Source organism: Physeter macrocephalus, chromosome 1 (assembly GCF_002837175.3).
Source record: "Physeter macrocephalus isolate SW-GA chromosome 1, ASM283717v5, whole genome shotgun sequence".
Taxonomy (NCBI): Eukaryota; Metazoa; Chordata; class Mammalia; order Artiodactyla; family Physeteridae; genus Physeter; species Physeter macrocephalus.
In genome coordinates, this window is record NC_041214.2 from 38,603,666 (window position 1) to 38,625,457 (window position 21,792).

The window sequence follows — 21,792 nt, forward strand, 5'->3', positions numbered from 1 at the left end:
GTGCTCCGCAACAAGAGACGCCACAGCAATGAGAAGCCCACACACCACAACGAAGAGTAGCCCCTGCTTGCTGCAACTAGAGAAAGCCCGCGCACAGCAACAAAGACCCAACGTAGCCAAAAATAAAATGAATAAAATAAAATAAATTAACACCAAAAAAGAATATACTAAAGAAGGATATTATAATCAAATTATATGTATTCTCTCTGACTCTCCCTCTTATCCTGCCCTGAAGTGATCTGTACCTACTGATCCCAGGAACAATATGCAGCACAATGGAAAGTATGGAGATTCTTTGGGGGAATAGCAGACACTAGCTATGGTAAATTGCAACCTTCACATCCCTTATTCACATATGTTTTCAATTCCACATTAAAAGCCTTTTCTTATTTTTAAAGAAGGAATAATCAGTTGTGTCAAATTCTGATGTGTCAAGTGAAAGGAGAGGTGACTCTTAGCATTGCAGTGGTCACTGGTGACCTTGCTGAGGACCGTTCTGTAGTGCGGTGGGGGTAAAAGCCTGACCAGGGGGGATTCACGAGAGCAAGAAAAAGGAGAAGTGGAGACAGAGGGAGAGCCAACTTTTGAGTAACTGTGCTGCAAAGGGGAACAGAGAAATATGGCAGCAGCTGGTAGGAGCAGTGGGAGTAATGAAAGATTTTTTTAAGATGAGAGAAATGATGTTTTTATGCTGATGGGAATAATCTAGAAAGATTCCTACAAAAAAGTCATTATTACAGGACAGGAAAGCAAAGAATTGCTAAAGTGACAGTCTCAAGTATGCAAAAGAGGACAGGACCTAGTGCATAAGTGGGAAGATTAGCTTTAGACAAAACCTGGCATTTAAGTAAGGGCCTTGATAAAATATTTGTTGACAGAACAAATTCTTTGAATACTAAGATAAACAAAGGTGGTATCACTAAACCAAAGTTAGTAAACCCTAACTCTGATTTAATAAATACATGAAACTCAGAAGTTCACCTGTTAGATGGACTTTTCCTGCTTCTCTTGCCCTTATTCCCCTTGCCACAAAGTATAAGTCCTAGTCAGTATTAACTTCAGCTCTTCTCTTTGACCAATAAAAAATATCCAAGTCTACTTTACTTCAAATATGGATCATCGAAAGATGAAAGCTTCTAACAGGTTAAGGAAAGAGAACACAGAAGCTACTTACCATTTTCATCTACTGCAAGCACACTTGCTCCTTTCCCCAAAAGTTCTTGAACCACCATTGTTAGCCCATTTCGGGCAGCAACATGCAGAGGTCTGGAGGGAAAAAAATATGTGTACATGTACATGTGTGCACGCCCATGTGTGTGTGTGTGCTCGTTCACTGTCTCTATCCTGGTTGTTGAAGACCATTTTTGCTTGGCTGTGCAGATCTAGAGATGCAAACTGGAGGCCCGTGGTCCTGACAGCAATGAAGATGGGAGCAGGGCACGGCAGAGCCAGGGTGCAGTGCACGGTCAGGCCTCGTCACGCACCTGAGCTCAGCACTGGGCCCATCAACAGGTTTCCACCTTCACCAAACCCTTTTGTGAGTTTCCTTCAAGACTCAATGTTTGAAGAGATTTTACTAACTAAACTGCCTTCTTAAGTTGTTTTAAGAAATGTGGTTGGCAAACATGTATAATAGAATATACAATAAAAACTGTAAATTGCAACAGCACAAATTCCAACAAGCTCTGAAAACAGTTTACAGGTTCCATGACTCATTTTTGGACCCTTAAGGGATCTGACTGATACACGAATGGGAACCAGTATTATAAGGTTTTTCTCTTTACTAAGTCTCAAAGTAGAATAGCAAATGAAAATGGAGAGAGGACAATGGGAGACACCGATCCAGGATTTAAGAAGTCACCTGGCGGCTGGCGGTTCACAATTAGAACTTGATTATTTCTGAAATCTCTCTAGCTTACAGACGCGTATAAAACTTTTTGCCCCATTTACTGCTAGTGTCAAATAATGTATTATTCCAGTTGGTTGCCATAAAACACACAGAACAGTATTACTTTCCTCCATAAAACTGGATTGAGAAACAACACATTTCAATTTAAAAGCTTTTTTTAGTAAATATGCCTTTTAATTATGATGATTTTAGAAATGAGTTTTGTCACTTATAAGAACTGTTCCTTATTTTTTAACTGCTTCTGTGACAGACTGATTCCAATGGTCCCATGTTAAAAAAGAACCCCATTAATCATTTTATAATTATAGGTCACAAGGTTTACACTAGACACTGAAAGTACTCACGTTTGCAAAGCTGCATTGGTTGCATTGATGAGGTTTCTATCTGTTATCTTTTCCAGTATTAACAAGGCACTAGTTTCATGACCCTAAAATTATGGCAAATAACTCTTAAAAACTTCAGCACCATTAAAGATAAATTTATACACTCAATACACCCCAACCCTAGTCCATGTAACATATACATCACCATACATGTGCCATGCATTTTCCTGGCTAATGCCTTAAATATTTGCCCGAACATGTGTTGGTGTAATGGGGTTACAGAAGAGGACAGGAATATTTAAGATCAGAGAGATTAGAGAAGGACAATCATTACGTTTAGGCTTGTGGTCCGAAACTTACTTTGCTTACTGGAAACTTTCATATACCATGGTGCTTAACACATCAGTAGTTTTTCCCAAGAAATCTGATGTCAGTGATTATTAGAGAGGTTTGGTCCCTAGCTCTGTTCATTTTAGATAAGTGGAAAAACTTTAAATGCCACTGTTGATATTAACAATGAAAATATATCCTTAAGATGTGTACCTACCTTGCTGCAAGCCAAATGGAGGGCGGTGTTTTTACTGTTATCTTGTAAAGTCAGATCTGCACTAGCACTGCTAACCAGCATCTCTGGGAGGAAAAATTGTATCAACTCTTTTGTTTATGAACATACACCTCAGATTACTAATAACTCACTGTAGAGAAATGAAGACAGAAAGGAAAAATATCCCTCTAGCAAAAACTTAAGTGCAAAAAACACACTGTAATATAAAGGTCTATACCATATTGTTATACTGTTGTATAAGTAACAGACAAGAACAACAGCAACTAACATTCCTTTTGTGAGGTCTTACTAAATTTCAAAGACTGTTTTATGCGCTCTGGATTTATAGTAACTTATTTACCCCTCAAAACAACCTTACAAAGTAGATACTGTTATTTTTCTCACTTTATAGATGAAAAAACTGAGGCATGAGGTTGCTTAGTTGGCAGATCTAGAACCAAATTCGATCTGACTCCAGAGCCAGGGTTCTTAACCACTATCCTAACACTGCCTGCTAATGTCACTATTCAATCAGTAAGGGCAAATGGAAATACTGTGGGCCTAAATGAAAACGTCGGTGTAAGCAAGTAAAAGGTTTTAAATCCCAGAAGCGGTGAGATAACTAATGCAAAATTCAGTGAACTAGAGTCAGATGGGAGCTAATTATATATAAGCAATATCCACACTTAGAGTAGTAAAAGCCTTAAGCAGTTTCTTTACCAACTGTATTTGTCTGTCCGTTTTCTGCAGCCATCATGAGTGGTGTTTTCCCAGAGGAGTCCACAGAGTTGACATGAGCATTATGGCTGAGTAGCAGCTGCAAACACTCTACATGGTCTGTGAAGGCGGCTGCGTGGAGAGGAGTTCTGCACACAGAGAAATGGGAAGACTGGACTAAATCTATGCACTGTATACTCTTAATTTATGAAAGCAATTTTCAAGGGTTTACATACTAGGCATTGCTTGGATACAAATTGGCTTAATGGGGGGAGCTTACTAACTCCTGCCACAAAAATTTGTATTTCTGATAATATAGAAGTCCCTTAATTAAACTAGTATAAAGATAAATTATGAAATTGCCAAAAAAATTACATCATTAAAGGAAATTCCAAAAGAAATAAATCCTGACCCAAATACTGCCATCCATTACAAACGCTGGACTCTTCCTATTTAGAAATGTTAACTTTACTAAAAAGAGTCTTTGGGTAACAAACACACATCTTTTTTAAAAAAGGGAAATCTTTTAGCCAGGAAGACTGGCTAAAAGTCATGGCAGAAAAGCCTTTTATAATGAGAATGTAATTAAGATTTTGTAACAATTTATACTTGTAAATATAAAATCAACTTTTAGTTAATAATGGGGTCTCTTTAAATTCTTCCACACTAAATCTAGTAGTTAAAATTTCCTACATGGTTGACTTCCTACCTTCCTTTTGAATCTGTGGCGTTCACGCTGCTGGCGCCTAACGTGTCAATTAACATCTCAGCAGCACCTTCGTTGTCATTTATCCTGTGAAGGTAACAAGGTGATCACTCTCACAGCCATGGTGTATTTCTCAACCACTCAAACCAAATCCAATTCATTCTGCCTTTACTTACACAGCACAATGCAATGGACTGAAAGCATTTCCTTCCGTTTTCTGGAAAACGTCCTGTTCTAAAAGGAGTTCTACACATGTCTCATGACCTAAATAAGTGAGGATCAGATATTAAAATCCACAAAAGATACTGAGGTGCCCATACACACCAACATATCCCTACAGATAAGGCTTTACATGGACTACAAGTAATCAGTTCCCTGAACCCATTAAACATCACATTTTTAGGCACTTTGGAATTCAATGTACAACCTCAGGACCTAAAGTACAGTAGCTTCTTATGATAACTTAATATCAGTTTATTATTATTTGTGTGTGTGTGTGTGTGTGTGTGTGTGTGTGTGTTGTGTGTGTGTGTTGGCTGTGTTGGGTCTTTGTTGCTGCGCATGGGCTTTCTCTAGTTGTGGTGAGCGGTGGCTACTCTTCATTGTGGTTGGTGCATGGGATTCTCATTGCGGTGGCTTCTCTTGTTGCGGAGCACAGGTTCTAGGCTCGCGGGCTTCAGTAGTTACGGTGCATGGGCTCAGTAGTTGTGGCACATGGGCTTAGTTGCTCCGTGGCATGTGGGATCTTCCCGGACCAGGGCTCGAACCCATGTCCCCTGCATTGGCAGGTGGATTCTTAACCACTGCACCACCAGGGAAGTCCAATATCAGTTTATTATTGACATGACAAATATTTACTTTGTGGGGAAAAAAAATTAGTCTCATTATTCTTTTCTATGGTGACCAGTTAGAGTTATTTGGGCATTATTTTTTAAAATGTCCTATTTATATAGCATAGTATAACTTTCAAAATAATATATGTTTATGCTGCATAATTAACTTCAAAATTTGAATATTTTCTGGCTCCTAAGGAGTCAATGGTAAAATCTCAAATTCTATCTAAGTGTTCAGAAGGAAAAATGTACATGTCCCTGTCCCCACCCCATTCCCCAGTTCCACTCTCTAGTGACCACTAGTGACCATTATTACCTTACAGTTCCAGAAAATTTTTAGGGATATACAACTGCATGCACATAAACACCTACTTCCTTTTTAAAAAAATTTTACACAATTGGGGTGTTCTGTTCTGCAAGTTGTTTCTTACTTTAAAAACTATATATCTTCCCACAGTAGCATGTACAGACATCCTATTGTTGAATGTTTGGAAGAACTTCACAGTATCAGAATGTATCATAAAGGATTTAATCTCTAATTATCGGTTTTGAGGTGACTGCTAGTTTTTCTTTGTGATATTATCAACAATGTTGTAAATGTTCCAGTACTTAAAAAGTATTTATTTCTAGGAACAATTTTCTAGAAATGATCTTGCTGGGTTAAAGGTCAAGTATATTGATTACTAATAGGTATCAGGCCAACAGGTTTTTTTTTGTTTTTTTTTTTTTTGTGGTATGCGGGCCTCCCTCTGCCGTGGCCTCTCCCGTTGTGGAGCACAGGCTCCGGACGCGCAGGCCCAGCGGCCATGGCTCACGGGCCCAGCCGCTCCGCGGCATGCGGGATCCTCCCAGACCGGGGTGCGAACCCGGTTCCCCTGAATCGGCAGGCGGACGCGCAACCACTGCGCCACCAGGGAAGCCCCAGGCCAACAGTTTTTAATAGCAACTTTGAAAACAGGGGAAAACCTCAGATTTCAAACCTCAGATTTTCTTAATCCAATTTTCAAAGCCAGGGTTTTAGTAAAAGTACCCCCACTGCTGTATTAATGGCAGAAAATGAAATGTTGCTTATTTTATTTCGTTAGTCATTTGGGATGTGCATTAGGAATAAATTAGATTCTTAAACAGCCTCTTTACTTCCATGGCTTAACATCTGGCTAACAAAGTGATGCTTTATTTCTTTTCTTTTTTAATTACTCTAACATTCTCAAACAACAGTTCATCTTAATCTTTATCCTACAATTGTTTTTGCCAGGAAAAGAAAGTATGTTTTAGGAAACCTATGGTTATGTTCCATCATCTGTCAGTTCTTTTATCCAGTGATTCTCAACTGGAGCAATTTTAGCCCTCAGGGGACATTTGGCCATGTCTAGAGACATTTTTGCTTACCACAGCTGGGGATGGGGTAGGGAAGTGCTATGGCATCTAGTGGGTAGAAGCCGGGGCTGCTGTTAAACCTCTTGCATGCACACGACAGTCACTCACAATGAAGGATTATCTGGCCTCAAAGGTCAACAGTGCTGAGGGTGGGAAACCCTGCTTCAATTCTCCCTCTCCAAATGTTAACTCATGGCCAAGAAGTAACTAAGGAAAGTTGTCCAGTATTGATTTGAGAGTCTCCTATTTTCCTGGGACAGCAGTTCTCAAGGTGTGGTCTGGGGAGCTGCAGGGTGATATTGCAAACTATTCTTTTCTTTAACGAGCCATCAAAGAAATGTGCCACTCCATTAATATTTTTTTGAAAAATAGTTGTTTTTCATAAAAATGCTTATATTAATATGTAATGGATTTATTATTATTTTAAAATAAATTAATAAATATCCTTAAATTTCTCAGTCCTAATTTCCAATACAGTAAATACTAACAGCTATAAGCCACAGGTCCTGAGACTGAAAGATGTGAGAATCACTGTCTGCGTAGATTGTGGATGGCAAAAGGGAGTCCCGGGGCTCTGGATTCAGCAGTCATTACTGGGGTCATGTCAAGCTGAAAAATTCTTCACTTTGTGTCCTGGTTTATAAAAGTATATAGGATAAAACTGGTCTCTTCATGTTTTAGAGGGATACTCTGAAGATGCTTATAGCTTCGTAAAAATTGATACATTTTTAAAAGGAACACATGAGATCATGGAAGTATTCTTAGTTCTGTGATTGAATGACTCCATAAACTGAAAATCTGAACTTTAAAGCTGGGTATGTATAACCAGTTCTCTTCTAAAGCTTTGCCATCATTCCATTTTAATTTTGAGAGAAAGGTTGTTTTCTATCCTGTTGGAGTGCTTCCAATTTTTTTTTTTAGCCATACAATAATTACTAGTCAAAGTAAAACTATTTTACATATTCTACTCTCAGAATGCCAAATTATAAAATAGGCTTTTGGCTGTAAATATGGTATTAATTTTACACTGCCTGTACAGTCTCTGTACATATAGCCAACACACATCTAATTCCTTCCAGCTCAATTCAGAATCATCACCATTTTTGCTACAGTCTGGAAATTAGACACATCTGTTATGATCCTTAAATGGCAACCAGGCACGTAGTTTGTGCAAAATTTTGTGTCTTGTACACAACGTGCTCAGAGAGTCTAAATTCAGCAGTGATGGAGTAAGAAACTCACTTTAGGAAAACCGTGTTCTCCGGAAAGATGTGGTAGGAATGTTATAATAAATAGCAACTCTCCAAAGGGCAGTTACAGCAGTATTTTTACAACTAAATGCTCTACCTGAGGAAAAATACCTTACTGTGTGATTTTTCCAGTGGTTAATTCTCACTGACTTAAAAAAAAAAAAAAAGAACCAATAAAAGTCTGTTTCAAAATAGTTTTATCTGTGGATGTTTTCCTACTATTTGGTTTTCCTTATACTTGTAAGATGTCAAGTTATATTATAAAGACAAATCAATTTCAATGGCAAAATATAGTATCTTCTTTGACTTAGGATTTATCTTGGACAACTTTGCTATATTCATTAAATACCAACTTTAGTGAGTTGAGAAAGGAAGAAGAGTTGAAATCCAAAGGTTTTATAGTTTTCAAAACTATTCTGGCTAAGGATCTGAGGTAGTAAAATATGAAACTGACTAAACCAAGCTTTTGAATTAGCAATATATTTAACTATTCAAGTTTTCTATGGCACCATCAGTACTCAGAGTTGCAAAATGACCAAATGTAGCCACAGGTCAATCCTCAAGAAGACATCAAAGCTTTCTCAGAGCAAAAGAATAGAGCTCTCAATTCTGATACAAGAATTAATATGAAAATCAAAATACTGTATCTAGAAAATGCTTATGAAAATGTTAAATTAAACTAATTTTGCAAGATTCAGATTTCTCCTCTTTTACCACAACTCAACAATTATCTGTCAAAATGGCTCCCAGTAAAAGAACCACATCAAACAGTGTATTACAGAAAGATAGAAACCTCCTCTCTGGCAAGGCAGTCAGCTGAATTTTATAACAGCCACTATGCTTATTTTTTTAAGCAAGTGGATATTATATAAAGAGGCAATTTCTACTTTCTGTACATTTTGAGGGAAAGTTGTTAGAACTGTCAACTAGTTTTGTAGATATGCTATTACAACTAACAATAACCTGAATGCTACATTGAAATTCAAAACAAATAAAAAACCCCTTACATCCCTGATAAAACCCTAAGCATACACTTAGGCAGGACTGATGTTTTACACTGCATATAACGTACCCAAATGTTTTCTAAGATGATCAAATCTCAACATGCTCTGTTACTTACATTAATTTAGTGACATTTCAAAAGCCAAATTCCATTTTTCACATCTATCCTTTAAAAATAGCTTTATACTTCTCTGATTGACCTTTAATGAGTCTACCTGTAAAAGGACTAACTGTGACGGTTAGTCTCCAGGAAGCTAAAAGTAAGTCTGTTATAATCATGCAGCCAAGTTCACTTAACCACAAAAGTGTCCAAGTTTCTAGTTTCTACTTCCATGATTTATTCTACTAGGATTTTATTCCCTTAAAATGTTGAACATACATGTTACTGTTGATATAAGGATCTTAACTTGCAACGTGCTCAGAAAACATACACAGATTTTAGTCTAGAATATGATACATTTTCACTGTTTCTCTTACCTTTGTCATTTTTTCCCTAATAACAAGTACATTTAGAAAGAAATATATAATAAAAATACAAACATAACTATATAAAAGACATTGGAAATAATATTATAAAAGTATACTAATATTAATAACAAATAATATTAATAATGTTATAAAAGTAATTAATATTATAAAAGTATCTTAAAAATGCAAAATACTTATCGAAGCAAAAGTCTAAAAAACTTTTAAACTTAGTGACTGCTTATCTCAAAACATCTGTGACAACCAGCATCTTGGCTTTAAAGCACGACAAGGCACTGAAGTAAGCTATAACTACATGGTAGGTTATTCTTAATATATCTTTCTCATGAAAGTCAGAATGTGTTAGTTAGTTGTCTCTCTGTGGTACATAACGGGCAGGTAACGTGGGTCTGTGTCTGTGTACTTAACCGTTGTAGCAAGCCCAGTGAAGCGCCGTGTATCCATGATTGTCCGCCATGGCTGGATTTGCATCCATAGATGCTGCTGACTGTAGAAGAGCTCCGAGAACACCAATGTGTCCACAGGCAGCTGACAAGTGTATTGGTGTCCGGCCCCTGCTATCTCGTAATAAGCACTTAGCACCATGTTGAAGCAACGCATCTACACACTCTTCATGGCCTGTGACTGCCTGGAAGAAAAATTATTTGCATGTAGCTGAATACACTATGTTGGGCACTTCATGTCAATTACAGCTAATTACGAATTTTAAAGTACATATTCCCCATGTCCTCTCACCAATCAAGGCATTTATCATATTTTGAGTAACCCAGTATTTTTACTGAAAGTGGCTTAAAACTTTAGTTAAAGCAGTGACTTTGTCAAAATAAAAGTAAATATGAAAACCAGGAATAATGGGACATCTAGTTCAACAAAAAAAATATTTCAAAGGTGAAAAAATTAAGACAAAATGTATAAGAAAATAGTTGTGATAATGGAAAAAAGTAAAACTGACATCAATTCTACTCAAGGCTTTAGGGTTTTAAAAATTCTTTTTTAAAAATAATTAATTAATTAATTGTTGGCTGCGCTGGGTCCTGGTCGCTGCGCGCAGGCTCCCTCCAGCCACGGTGAGCGGGGGCCACGCCTCGCTGCGGTGCGTGGGTTTCTCATTGCGGAGCGCGGGCCCCAGGCACCCAGGTCCCAGCAGCCGCAGCACACAGGCTCAGTATTTGTGGCTCGTGGGCTCTAGAGTGCAGGCTCAGCAGTTGTGGCGCATGGGCTCAGCTGCTCTGCGGCACGTGGAATCCTCCCAGACCAGGGCTCAAACCCGTGACCCCCGTACTGGCAGGCTATTCCCAACCACTGCGCCACCAGGGAAGCCCCCTAAGATTTAAAAATTCTGTTCCAACATTATTCTTCTCTGGATTAAGTTGTGTTTTGTGGTTGTTAAAAATTAGAGTTCAAAAACTAAGATAGTGAAAGAAACAGTAAGGATTATTTGGTAAAAATTAAATGAAGAAAAATAAAAACACAGCCTAGTTCAGTTTTCGGTAAAATGAGGTCATAAAAACTTTCAGAAAGGAAGCGAGAACACTTCTGCTTACCCCTCTGTGCAGTGCCGTCCTTCCCCATTTATCTTTGGCATCTACGTTGGCTCCTTTGTTCAGCAGTGAGTAGACACAGTCCGTGTGCCCGTTGAGCACAGACAGCATCAGAGGAGTCCTGGGAAGCAACAGGAGCAGCTCCGTCACCACCGAGACTTCATCCATGAAAATACACTGTGTTGGCCTGCTCTCTAAACATGTCTTTCTGTGATGCAACTTTAAAGTATACTTAAAAAACTGTATTTGATGTTACTCAGTTACACACTATGACAGACTTACTAAAATAGGGGGGCAAAGGTATGAAGATTAACAAACATCCTAAAACTAATTTAAAAATTAGTATAACTTACTGTCCATTTCCATCTTGAATATCTACTGCATTCTGTGGTTCTGCATTTCCTATTAGTAGCCGTAAGCATTCCGAATGACCATTTGTTGCTGTAAAGTGATATTCAAAAATTTCAGCAATTACATATCTATAAAATGATAAAATAGAAAATGTCCATCTTAAACCACATTTGCTAGATATTATTTTGGAATATTCATTGAATTTAACAGGCAAGAAAGAAAATGCTCATTTTATTTAGCTCTCTGCTGGTGCCAATGTGGTCAGGAAGGGCAGCCTGCCTCCAGCCAAGGGATGAAATCATGATCAGACAAGTCAATCACATCAACTCCATTCTCCTTTGCCAATGATTGGTTTCAAGTTCTGCCCACTGAGATGTTAAGAAGTCTGGAGGACGTCTGGGAAATATTTTTATTCCTGATAGTGAAGGTCCTCCTTCTTTCCTGATTTTAGATGTGATCCTTGGGGATGGCTTCAAGGAAATTCTGTTTGGCCCATCATTTTTTTTTTTAAACTGGATTCACAGATACTCAGTACACAGCAGCTACTGATGAGTGTTCGCATTGTCTAAGCTCAACACCCAAAGCATCAGGAGTAAGATCCCTGTGGGAAAGGACTGGCTCACATCCAGAACCAATGTCCTTTCCATGATTTAAGAGTAAGATGCTCCCCAGCAGGTCTCCAAAATTGAAAGGCATCCTGGTTCTAAGCAAGGCTTGCATTTACTGAAGAGGTGGGTGCTAACAGTAACCTGTAACTCTTTCAGTGGGTAGGACTTATGAATTATATGGCATTGGTCAGCCACTTCTAAGGGACTTACTAGTATCTTGGTTCAATATTTATCTATTAAGAGTGTAAACACTCCATGAAAGCTTTAAATTAGCTCTGCAAATAATGTGCTTACAATATCATTTTTCAAGTTGCAAAATAATATACAACTTCACTCTTTTTCAGAATAAGGTAACAGAAAATGATAGCATTTTGACTTCTTATTTTTACCATATAGCAGTTTATATACATATCCTTATTAGGACTTTTAATCCATTATTAAAATTTTTGTCTTTGAGCCTTGCTTGATTATCTGATAGTTTCTGAAAGGCTGCTCCGGAGCAACAGTGGGTGTTACCTATAGTCTTCTAAAATGCAAGTTTTCCAAATGACCAGAAGCAAAGTCCCAGACCTACATTCAAATGGATCCACTTTAAGGATCACCCTATAAAAACAGACTAAGTGGGCTTCCCTGGTGGCGCAGTGGTTGAGAGTCCGCCTGCCGAAGCAGGGGACGTGGGTTCGTGCCCCGGTCCGGGAAGATCCCACATGCCGCGGAGCGGCTGGGCCCGTGAGCCGTGGCCGCTGAGCCTGCGCGTCCGGAGCCTGTGCTCCGCGACGGGAGAGGCCACAACAGTGAGAGGCCCAAAAAAAAAAAAAAAAAAAAAGACAGACTAAGTGAAATGAATCTAATCGTACGAAGATGGCCTATTGGGGATGAGACAAATAAATACTTGGCTAGGATTTCTTCACATATACCAGTCCTGAATTCATTATTTAAAATTAATACTGCCTTGTAGTAATTCCTGTAGAGAGGTGTGAATCTGCATCTGCTAGTGACACAGCAGGTACTGAGTCATCACAGTGGCATTGTTATGTAGTTTTGCATTTTCACACATCTACAACATCACAAAACACTCCATGGAGTAGTTCTCGCATAGCAGGCACTCTGTATTCCTGTCTGATTAAATGTTTAATGCAGTACCCTTGCACAGTAAGTAAAATGTTTATCAGTTAGTAAATGAAAGCACATACCAATCCAAAATAATTTCCATCAAAAAGCAGTAAAAAAAAAATTGTATTTTTTTTGTTGTTGATAAAGTACTTCAGAAGTTAGACTATTATATAAATCCAATTTCTAAGGTAGATATTTTTTTAAAGTGATTATAATCTTGCTCTTGGTTTTTCCCTGAGAGTAGAATCATTAGAATTGTTAAAGTCAAAATTGTTAAAACAATTACCAGGAGTATAATATACAAGAAAGTGAAAAAGAAGAGCATTAGATGGAAAGTGGTAAATAAAATCATTCATAGTCTTTGACCTACCTGCTGCATGTATAGGTGTTCTCTTCAAAATGTAATCTTTGACTAAGATTGAAGCTCCCTGATTAATGAGAACATCCACACATTCTACATGGCCCTTAAATGCTGCAAGGTCCAAGGGTGTTCTTCCACTACTGTTTCTCACATCAAGATCTAACAAAGACTGTACTAACACTTCTAGTGCTTGATGGTGACCATGATAGGCCTGGGAATAAATAAAAATATAAATTAAAAAAATACATATTTAGACCGACTTCTTAGAAACCCTAGAAAACATAAAGGGAGTAGTAAGCAAACTTGTCTTACATCATTATATTTGAGATAATCTAAAACTTCTGTATTGATAATTCAGAAAGTTACCTACAAATTTTTCTAATAATCAATTAGTAGGCTACAGTGTTAGGGAATGGGTATTCCACAAATAATAAAAGTTCAAATGACAGGTGATCTTTTCACGAGTATACAATGTCTGGTTCATGGCAGACATTCAGTGATGTGTGACATGGGTTCAATGAAAGCTTTCATTCTAAGTCTATGATTCCAGAGCCCGTGTTCTTCGCCACAGTTCAGTGCCCCCCCTTCACTCCCCGATAAAATGCTACTACACTTAAATCACAGAGACAGTTGCAACTGAAGTTCAGCTAGTACTTGAGCCTTCTGATTTCTCAAATTAAAATGACTACTCCATCCCATAACGTGCCATCTCAAAAATAAACATTTCTTTTCAAAAATATTTAGGCTGAGGCCTGCTTGAAAAACTGCCACGTGCCACACACTGTCCTAGCAGTACAGCAGAGAAAGAAGATTGAGAGACTTGTCTGAAACCCGACTGACTGAAATCCCCTTCTTTACACAGTCTGCTTTCCAGAGAATTCATTTCAAAAACCAACATGTCAACTGAACATCTATTACTCTTATTGGACTAGATGATGAGCAAGACATAAGGCAATAACGATACATTACTGATGGGGAAGGAATGTCTCCTCTGGTTCACTCATGCCACCCCTTTTAGCTAAGGGACAAGTCATTTTCTGATACCTTTCAGACCTGCAGCTTAGCACATACAGGCAAACTGTAAATGATCACATGTGAACTTTTCATTAGGGAATTGAAAAATATAAAATTCTACCATATTTGTGCTAAATGTCACCTGCTTCTAAAAAGAGATACTTAGCTAGAAAGAGGGCCCCGCAATGTACCAAAGGGCTGTAAAGCCACTTCTTGTGGGAAATGTCAGAAAGTACCAGCAGGAGGTGAAGCTGCTCTGGGCCTTACTGACCTCTTGATGTTTCTGACTCCCTCAAAGGTTAAAGTGACTGGAGATCTCTGAGCTCTACTGTCTGAGGCTCACATCTAACCTTGTTCCTCAATACCAGGTCAACAAAATTATGCTATTAAAAATGAACTGTGAGAAGCACAGTATATGCAGAAGGTGGTATAAAAAGAAGCAGAGGGAAAATAAGGACGGCTAGAGCCAGGGTGATCTGCCACAGGAGTCTTCCCCTCACGATGGCTCTGACTGGACTGGGACAAGAGGCTTAGAGGCCTAGTATGTGCGAAGGCAGGACCAAGGCCAGTTTTCTGAGTCCTCAAGCCAGCGTGTCTTTACTGCATCAAGTCGTCCTGGATTGGGAGAGTTCGGAAGGAGAAAAATCACTTCAGTAATTTCTGAAAAACCTCCTAGGGATGGATACAAAATGCAAGAGTGGTGGTATAACCACATTTCATTGAGCCTAATTATGAAATCAAAATTGTTTCCATTTCAGCTTAAAAACACTATTTAGCACACCCATGTTAATAACAGCACTATTTTCAATAGCCATGGAGTAAAATAACTAGTTAAAAAAATGAAGTTTTTGAGATAATGCATTCAAAAACTTGGCAAAGTGCTTAGTCTGGCACCTAGTAAGTGTTCAAGAGATGAGGCGCTATTATTATAAGAATGATGATAATGATGCAGGAAGAACTGCCTAGTCATCTGCTCAGACGTCATTTCTTGCCACCCATAGTAAAATAGCTATTTTCTCCATGCTAGCTTTGCACTTCTAGATGGCTTATTTATTATGCAAGTCTGGGAGAGGAGATAGTATTTCCAAAGACCCAAAGGGCATGGAAAAAGGAAGCTTCAGCATGTCTTCTTAGTTATTTAGACCATGGTACGAAGTACTGCTGGGGAGAAAGGGGGAGAAAGACAAAGCAGAAAATTCAGTGTACATGTGTCAGTGTTAGAAAATATGCCAGGAGAATATTAAAATAAAAGATAATAGTATATGTGAGAAGAAACAATTAAATGGATCATTGAACTTGTGATACACATTAACCTAAGTAGAGACCCTTATAAGCATTTTACTATACTTAAAATCAGAGGTCTCACAAATAGTGACAGTACCCAATTCTCCCGATTCTCAAAGTCCCCCAGCTCCCCACAACATGCTTTATTTCAAAGATAACTTCTTCTTTCAGCGCAGAAAGAACTAGATTGGGCTCTGATTGAAATTTCCTAAGGTAATTCATTTCCTATTTGACTTAAAGAATTGTCACACTCTCTTATAATCTTCTCCTCTTAGTGACGGACATTAAGAGGAAAAATTCAGTGGCATCTGAAGCTAGAAGGAACATTACAGACCATGTAGTTAAATCCTATAGCATGAGCAAGTGAAGGGCTAGTGAACACAAACTTAGCATCCCAAAATCAGAAAGTAAGCAAAAAGTTGTAGAAATACCACAGAAATTACAGTTCCTATATCATCTGCTTAAGAAGTCAGAAGCCATTCCACTAGGGCGGGTCATTTTAAAATTCACATCTCAGGCATATTCCCTCCTTAGGGCAGGCCTTGGCGGAAGCTCAAACCACCCTCCCCCCACCCCCACACCCCACCCTTTTTTTTTTTAAGACAAACAAACAAACGAAACAAAAGTACATTCAAGAATTCTCTGAGTTAAGAAAGTTCTTACAGTTTTAACTCCATGACCATCATTATATGGACCAAAAGTTCTGGGTACTAGTTTGAGTCAACACAAACAGGTATGAGACATTTTCAGTAAACCAGCCATCAAGTTGGCTGTGAAGGCAACACTCACAGCCAAGTGTAAAGGGCTTATTGTTGCTCTATTGTCTGAATCACTCAGCATGTCTGTTCCCGAGGTTTCCATTAACTGGGAAAGAAAAGAATTTTAAGTGTCAGAAATGGTACTTTTAGACATACCACAGCAGTTATTCCTGGTTCCCCCTCCCCCAGGTTCAAATCAACTTCAGAGGATAAACTGATACTTGAATATGAATTTAAAAATCCCAGACCATTATATTATGAAAACTAAATTCAGCAACCTTATGGAATGGATTATCCTGAAAATGCGGTAAGGACCACATACTAAGAGCTTTGAGAGAGGGCTATAAACTTAGAGTTTGAGAGAAATGCCATTTAATTACCACCAAGTAAGAACTTTCCCTCCCCCTGCAAACATGATTTCTGTCACTATCTTTGTTCCCAGGAACGTGTAAGACAGGCTCCAGCTCTAATGAGAGCAAATATTTAAATACTCAATATTAGGGGGAAAACTGACTAATTAATACTTACAACATCTAAAGGAGTTTCACTTGCAATCTGAAATAAAATTTAAAATAAAAATACTTAGTTGAGGAAGCAGTCATATACAGTAAAGGGATAAATGTTAACTACATGTCTCTATTTACATAGGGCTTTGTTAAATTCTATTTTGAACTTGTGCTTCCTTTGCCCCCCAAAATGAAGTCTTTTAAATAAACAATTGTACAATATAATAGACCACAAATCTATACACATGGGTCTCAGATTTTAGTCTAAAGCTACCATAATAAACTAAGGAAATATTACTTCTGTAGCAGGGTTCTAAATGCTATATTAAGTATGTCAACCTCTTTTTTCTATCTTTTATACCCACCCTCCTTGAATTTTATTTCCCCTTTAAGGGAAGCAATGTTACTACAATTTATAAGTAGGTCTAAATGAAGAAACCTCTAAAGTGAAGCATGTGCTACACACTTCAGAATTGTCTTTTACTCTCCCTTTGGTTTGGCAAAGTGGGGTGAATGGTGTATACATTCAGGAATGAACCACAGTTGAAATAAAAAGTTCCTTTGCAGAAGATGAGTCTCCCTTGTCAGGAGAGACTGACAGAAGACTGGGTCTTTTGGAATTCCTGAATACACAGGGGGAAGCCTCCTCTCACAGGAACATGTATTTCTCACATATGACATAGTTACAGTTCTTTAAAATGTTCTGGAAAACATTTAAAGGGGCAGGGGTAGTGAATGCTACATGGACATGGGGGTCTCTAAGGGAGCCCTCTCCAGAGATCTAATTTCCTCCTATCTCTGTGAAAGGGAAAAGGGAATGAGAGAAAGCTTAGTGAGGCAAGTATGAATTTAGGAGGGATAGGGATTCTAAAAATGTTAAAAGGAATTTGTCTCTTGGTTCATTTATTCTCACTGTCATTACATTATTAGAATATAAACTTACATTGGTCCTTCCACAAGAAATCAGGAAGCTTACCAGCTGAAGACACAGACGGTGACCATATGCAGCTGAATAATGAACTGCATTGTATCCTTGCTTGTCCCGGATCCCTGGATTTGCATCATTTCTTAATAAGTATTCCAGGCACCTATTATAGTAAGACATATTCAAAATTCTATATCCTGCATTTTAACCAATGATAAAAACAGAGACAAACTCAAAACTGGAAATTTTTCTTACATTTGAGTAATGTAAAAATCATAAACACATCTACACTACATACATTTGTCATTTAAATGATATTGACTGTAAGTATCATAAAAGTACAAACAAAATGTTCGCAAGAGAATCTTCTTTATCCACAGTCTGTCAGCAAGCTCAGTATACCTGAAGACTGTTTCGTACACAGTCTATATTTATGGCACCAGCTATTCGACTGAAACAACGTTTGAAAGGATTAAACTCTTAGTGGTGGGGAGCATCCAATCTTTCTGGAATACATAGTTAGTATGATATCTCATTAGGAAGCCCAAGAAAGGATGTAAAAATATCTCCCAAAACCAAGGTCAGAATTCAAGGATCTTGCATTAGAGACCTGAAAAGTGTGGGAACGATGTAAAAGTGGTAGGTAGGTAACACGAAAGACCTTCCCATGGGAAATACACTTCATCCCTGTGCTATTAAAATATGAGGAGGGCTTCCCTGGTGGCGCAGTGGTTGCGCGTCCACCTGCCGATGCAGGGGAACTGGGTTCGCGCCCCGGTCTGGGAGGATCCCACATGCCGCGGAGCGGCTGGGCCCGTGAGCCATGGCCGCTGAGCCTGTGCGTCCGGAGCCTGTCCTCCGCAACGGGAGAGGCCACAACAGTGTGAGGCCCGCGTACCACAAAAAAAAAAAAAAAAAAAAATATATGAGGAAAGTAATTTTAAAAGGACTGTAAGATTTTTTGATGATGGCCATTCTGACTGGTGTGAGGTGATACCTCGTTGTAGAAAGAGAAAAACAAATACCATATGCTAACACATATATATGGAATTAAAAAAAATGGTTCTGAAGAACCTAGGGACAGGACAGGAATAAAGACACAGACATAGAGAATGGACTTGAGGACATGGGGAGGGGGAAGGGTAAGCTGGGATGAAGTGAGAGAGTGGCATGGACATATATACACTACCAAATGTAAACCAGATAGCTAGTGGGAAGCAGCCGCACAGCACAGGGAGATCAGCTCTGTGCTTTGCGACCAGGGGTGGGATAGGGAGGGTGGGAGGGAGACGCAAGAGGGAAGAGATATGGGGATAAATGTAAACGTATAGCGGATTCACTTTTTTATACAGCAGAAACTAACCACTGTAAAGCAATTATACTCCAATAAAGATGTTAAAAATTTTTTTTTAAAATAAAAGGACTATAAGGTTCACAATTTGTTATAATTCTGATAAATGTTACTGTAGCAAAAAAAAAAAAGAGTACTGATTTAGAAATTAAAAGATTTATCGCTAGAGTTAGTTTGATACCAGAGATCTTGGGCAAATCGTTTCATCTTTATGGTGAAATGGCTTCTGTTTATTCATTTGATAGATGGGAGTAGGAATTCAACTAAATAATCTAAAATCTATTCATGTTCAAATTCCAAGTCCATAATTATTCAGTGATAATTTGTCTAATATTGCAGTATGTCTAACTAACTACTAACTCTACCACTAGGGGGGAAATCTATAATCAGATACTACTTGTCAAGTTTCCAAAAGCATACTGAAGTTATAAGAACAAGTGGAAAGGAACAATGGAGCAATGTAACTGATCACCTAGTAACTCTATCATATATGAGGACCATTCTTTGCAATGTCAACCCTTATTTCTTTAATGCTAATTGCTTAAAGTACTTTAGATCTCTTAGGAATTACTTACAGAATCTACATTTATTATAATATCCTTAATGGTAGCAAATGTTCATCCTTTTAAGCGGGATTTTGATATTTATATGCAGTGAAAATTATGATGAACTGCATATCACTATGATAGAACAACAACAGCATCACCCGAATCTGACTCTAAGGAACAAGCCTGGTATTTCTCGGTATTCCTAAACTAGCTCTGAGGGCACTCCAGGAAGTATTTCAGGCAGTGTGTAGACTCTGTACACAATCTTCCTAGGTACCAGCTCACAGGTCAATCCTCACTGGGATGAAGGAAAGACCTGCTGGCCTGGAAGGACAGTCTCACTGCTTTAAAGGCAGAAACATTTCACCCAAGGGCATATCTTTTTACCTTTAATCAAGTTCTCTAGATGTGAATGATAAAACAGAAATAGTTCTCCCTACTGAGACCTGAATACAAGGCAGATTCTATCAGTGGAACAAACTATTTTAAGATTACTTGCTGATACATGAGTACTGGGGAAAAAAAAATACTGACTTATTTAAGGAACGCAAAACAAGTAGGTGAGTTCATGTTTACTTTCTGAAGTAGGAGAGCAAGTCTCAAAGCACTACTTATATTTACTAGTTGCAAGTATACAACATTAAATGGTTTGAAATAATTCAACCATAATACATGCAGTAGTTCTTATCAAATCATTATTTCTTTGTCTACCTTCATATTACTAGATGATTGGTCTCCTATAAAAAAACAAAGACTAAGAGTTGATTTATAATTATAAAATTACTTCTATTGCCAAGCCTTTCAAATTTTGCTAAGCAATATGAATTTTCATGACTACTTTGTAAGCATTACCTTTAACAAATTAAAAAAATTACTGACAGTCGGGAAAATTAAATGACTTGCTCCCAATCTTTTGGCTAGAATATGGCAAAGCAAGGACTAGGCCTTGGGTCTTTTCTTCAAGTGTTCTTTCTATGCTACAAATGCTTCAGCACAGGGGTTAATGAGTTAGTGACACTTTAACCTGGGTGTTTATAAAATTCTGAACCACAAAATTGCTTGATCTTGAAAATCTGAACCTCACTTTTGATTTGCAAATGAGGTGGAGGGGAGAGAGTCAATCCTAATTTTTTTTCTCATTGTAAGTTAACACACGCTCATTTTATAAAACTCAGAAAATTAAGAAATGAAAATTTTCTATAATTTCTCTTATTTCCCTAAAATAAACCATGTATGCAAAATCTGGAGGAATATTTATGGCTAAATAGCTAAGTAATAAACCAAACTTACTGTTAAATATTTTGTTTTCTTCATTTGTTAGACAAATATCCTCATCCCAATTAAGCATGTAATTCAAATCAGAGTGATTTTCAAACTATTTAAACTTCTCCTACTCTTTCCCTACCACCCATGAACTCCTACCACTTCTTCTGGTGCAGGTTCAGACTGAGTCAAATCCATGTGTCCCACGGCTGGTCAGAGCCCTGGGAGAGGACCACTCGGCCCAGGGCAGAGGATGTGGCATTGTCACCAGAGGCCCTCCTAACTCTACTCTCCCCCATCACGGTATATAACAGTGTCTGACTGACAAAAAAAGATATTAAGCATAGCTTAAAAAAATACAACTAATCCTTACAGGAAGATTACAATGTGTCAGGTATTGTTCTAAGCAATTCAGATATTCTGTACCTCATATGGCCATGAGTTAAGGTCAGACTATTATTCCCACTTGACAGATGAAATGTGCAGAGAGGTTATGTAACCTGCCCAAGGTCTCACAGCAAGTGGCAGAGTCAGAATCAAACCCAGTTCTGTCTTACATGCATACATAAAACAGGTTTAACAAGGGTGCTGAATGCAAAGTTGTATACAAAAGTCAAATATATTTCTCTATTTCACAACAAAGGAAATTTAAAGATAGATTTATTTTGGCAATAAAAGTATCAAATACTTAGGAATAAACCTAAGGATTATAAAAGTTCCAAACAAAAGACTGTATGACTCCATTTATATAAAGTTCTAAACAGACAAAAATAAACAATGTTATTAGAAGTCAAAATATGATCCCATTATTGTGAACATCTATCTCCATAAAAGTGTATCTTGGGCTTCCCTGGTACGCAGTGGTTGAGAGTCCGCCTGCCGATGCAGGGGACACGGGCTCGTGTCCGGGTCCGGGAAGATCCCACGTGCCGCGGAGCGGCTGGGCCCGTGAGCCATGGCCGCTGAGCCTGCGCGTCCGGAGCCTGTGCTCCGCAACGGGAGAGGCCACAACAGTGAGAGGC

The 21,792-nt window shown here is 38.3% G+C and overlaps 1 protein-coding gene across 7 annotated transcripts in view; it reads right to left on the bottom strand.

The window, feature by feature from the left end:
• ANKRD28 (ankyrin repeat domain 28) overlaps window positions 1-21,792 on the bottom strand; it is a 178,859-nt gene that overhangs the window by 4,991 nt on the left and 152,076 nt on the right. For 6 of the 7 annotated variants that reach the window (XM_028490006.2, XM_055090942.1, XM_007102249.3 and 3 more), the window contains exons 15-27: window positions 17,660-17,771; window positions 16,706-16,732; window positions 16,209-16,283; window positions 13,131-13,332; window positions 11,042-11,129; window positions 10,692-10,809; window positions 9,556-9,775; window positions 4,376-4,463; window positions 4,203-4,286; window positions 3,497-3,642; window positions 2,780-2,862; window positions 2,254-2,336; window positions 1,175-1,266 (exon numbers count right to left, since the gene is read on the bottom strand). In XM_028490006.2, the coding sequence (XP_028345807.1) occupies window positions 1,175-1,266; window positions 2,254-2,336; window positions 2,780-2,862; window positions 3,497-3,642; window positions 4,203-4,286; window positions 4,376-4,463; window positions 9,556-9,775; window positions 10,692-10,809; window positions 11,042-11,129; window positions 13,131-13,332; window positions 16,209-16,283; window positions 16,706-16,732; window positions 17,660-17,771 (1,418 nt within the window). Of the gene's footprint in view, window positions 1-1,174; window positions 1,267-2,249; window positions 2,337-2,779; window positions 2,863-3,496; window positions 3,643-4,202; window positions 4,287-4,375; window positions 4,464-9,555; window positions 9,776-10,691; window positions 10,810-11,041; window positions 11,130-13,130; window positions 13,333-16,208; window positions 16,284-16,705; window positions 16,733-17,659; window positions 17,772-21,792 lie in introns of those variants that run through there. The other variant, XM_055090996.1, reaches the window with a different exon arrangement.